This window comes from Chiloscyllium plagiosum, chromosome 17 (genome assembly GCF_004010195.1).
Source record: "Chiloscyllium plagiosum isolate BGI_BamShark_2017 chromosome 17, ASM401019v2, whole genome shotgun sequence".
In the NCBI taxonomy this organism is placed as follows: Eukaryota; Metazoa; Chordata; class Chondrichthyes; order Orectolobiformes; family Hemiscylliidae; genus Chiloscyllium; species Chiloscyllium plagiosum.
In genome coordinates, this window is record NC_057726.1 from 34,184,798 (window position 1) to 34,186,915 (window position 2,118).

At 40.9% G+C, this 2,118-nt stretch overlaps 1 protein-coding gene across 1 annotated transcript; it reads right to left on the reverse strand.

The window, feature by feature from the left end:
* Positions 1 to 741: 741 nt before the first annotated feature.
* Positions 742 to 2,112, reverse strand: si:ch73-167i17.6 (regulator of G-protein signaling 9-binding protein). Its single transcript, XM_043706843.1, has one exon. The coding sequence runs from the start codon at positions 2,012 to 2,014 to the stop codon at positions 1,295 to 1,297; it is 720 nt and encodes a 239-aa protein (XP_043562778.1). The 5' UTR covers positions 2,015 to 2,112; the 3' UTR covers positions 742 to 1,294.
* Between the last annotated feature and the right edge of the window lie 6 nt (positions 2,113 to 2,118).

The following is a 2,118-nucleotide window of genomic DNA, read 5'->3' on the forward strand; positions in this document are numbered from 1 at the left end:
CGCTTCACAGGAGGCTCCCAAGCACTGAGGATGTCACCTAGACAGGGGACGAAACGTTTGCAACAAAAATTTCCAGCTCGGCGAACAGAACCACAACAACGAGCACCCGAGCTACAAATCTTCATCCAAACTTCCTGTCTGTCCTTCGGAATAGTTTGATACCCCTGGATATTTAACTCCCAGTCATGACCATCCTGTAACTGTCTCCGTAATGGCTACTAAATCATATTCATTCGCAATGATTTGTGCGGTTAACTCATCAATCTTATTATGAAAGCTACAAGCATTCAGGTAAAATGCCCTTATGGTAGCTTTCTTAAATCAGTGCTCCATTTTTGATTGATGGGTAGTAAAATAAAATCAGTTATAGTAAAACTGCATTTCTTGAGGACTATTGGTATCCAGTTTTGTTGTATCAGTCCCTGCAGTTATTACTTCTGACCTAGCTGTGAATTGGTGTTTGATTTATATAATGATGGCTGGGTGGGGGAAGGTTGCAGTTAACTCACTTGCCTACATGGCCAGTTTGTGGATCAGTTTAATGCCAACAACACAAGGTTTAATCCTCATTCCAGCTGAGGTGGATTTGGCTTGGCCCTTGACAAAAAACGGTCAGAGCCAACAGAGACTGTTTCTGATTTCTCTCAACTCCCCTGTCTTGTATCGATAAAAAAAACATATCTGACAACTATCCAGTAATTCAGTATCTGTCAATAGAAAAACGTATTCGGGGTCTAGCATTTCAGTTCTCTAAGTTAACATTTATCATAAATGCTGTACAATACATTTAACTTCATTTGTGCAGAATTAATTTACCCAGTTCACTACAGAATACTGGCATTAACACTTAAACATTGCTGGTCATTATGAATACACTTCAGTTGATATACTGGACCGATTCTCCTGTCCTACTGAGGCACAGTCGTAAGATATATGACTACTTAAGACACATTATTTAACCCGCAAGTAACACGTTCCTAACTCTAGGAAGCGCTAGATAGATGAATAACTGATGTGGCTGTCTCCATTTTCCCGAAAGAAAATAAACTGCGAACGTAAACATGCAGCAAGTTACGTAATTGCCTTTAACGAAGTTCTGTTCAATTTTTGATTTTGACACAACCACTTGATGAAGAAGCTGCGCTCCGAAAGCTAGTGCTTCCAAATAAACCTGGTGGAGTATAACCTGGTGTTGTGTGATCTTTAACTCTGTTCAATTTAATCCTTAAGTTTCAAAAACCAAAATGTAATGGCTGTTTCCTTATGTAAATGAAAACATGTCAACATTGAAGTGTTAAGCAAATTTTACAACACAGAGAGCGAGAACAATGGCAAATACTAATACAGCGGTGAACATCGCGCCAGCAAAGACCTTATTGGTGTCGCACAACTTTTTGTCTGTACCCTCGTTCACGGGCCTCATGCCAAACGATGAAGCGCCCGCACTGGCAGCTGACTTTAGTTCAGTACCCAGTTCTTGCTTCGCCTCCACTGTCCACTGAAGTACATTCACCTTCATCTCCATCTCGTACATCATTTCCCCGATTTCATTGATATCTTGTTCCAAGTCGTTCAGATCGACAGTGTCAATGTTGTTGCCCTCTTCATACTTCATGTTCTGTACACTCATGGCACGGGCAGCCACAGCAGATGTCCCCCCGATCATTCCAGTCTGGATGAGGTGTTTTGTGGGAAGGTTCAGTGGAAACTCCTGACCCAGATCCAGAGCTTTTCTCATATCGATCTCCAAGATCTCCATACATGTCGAAAACACTACCCACAGCCTTTCGAATTCAGCTCGATCATCCTTGCTTATAGTTTTGTCTTTTAAAATAGTTGTTAGCTTGGCTTTATTGGCAATTGCCAGGTTTTGTGCTTTTTGTCTGGTTTTCTTCAGTTCTTCGCGTAAATTCTGAGAGTCTGATGACCCACCAGCACAGATAACCAAGTGTCGATAGCAAGCAGACACTTTGTTAAGGGCATCTAAAAGCGTCTTACATTCGTCCTTCACCATTGCAGTGGTACATATACACAACACAGATCCTTCAGAATAATTTATACTGATATCACGTACGGATTTAGTCCTGTAATATCTACACAGATAATTTTGAATTGAAA

Bases quoted from the DNA above. Each gene is read 5' to 3' on its own strand.
- si:ch73-167i17.6 (XM_043706843.1), bottom strand. From the start codon at position 2,014: ATGGTGAAGGACGAATGTAAGACGCTTTTAGATGCCCTTAACAAAGTG.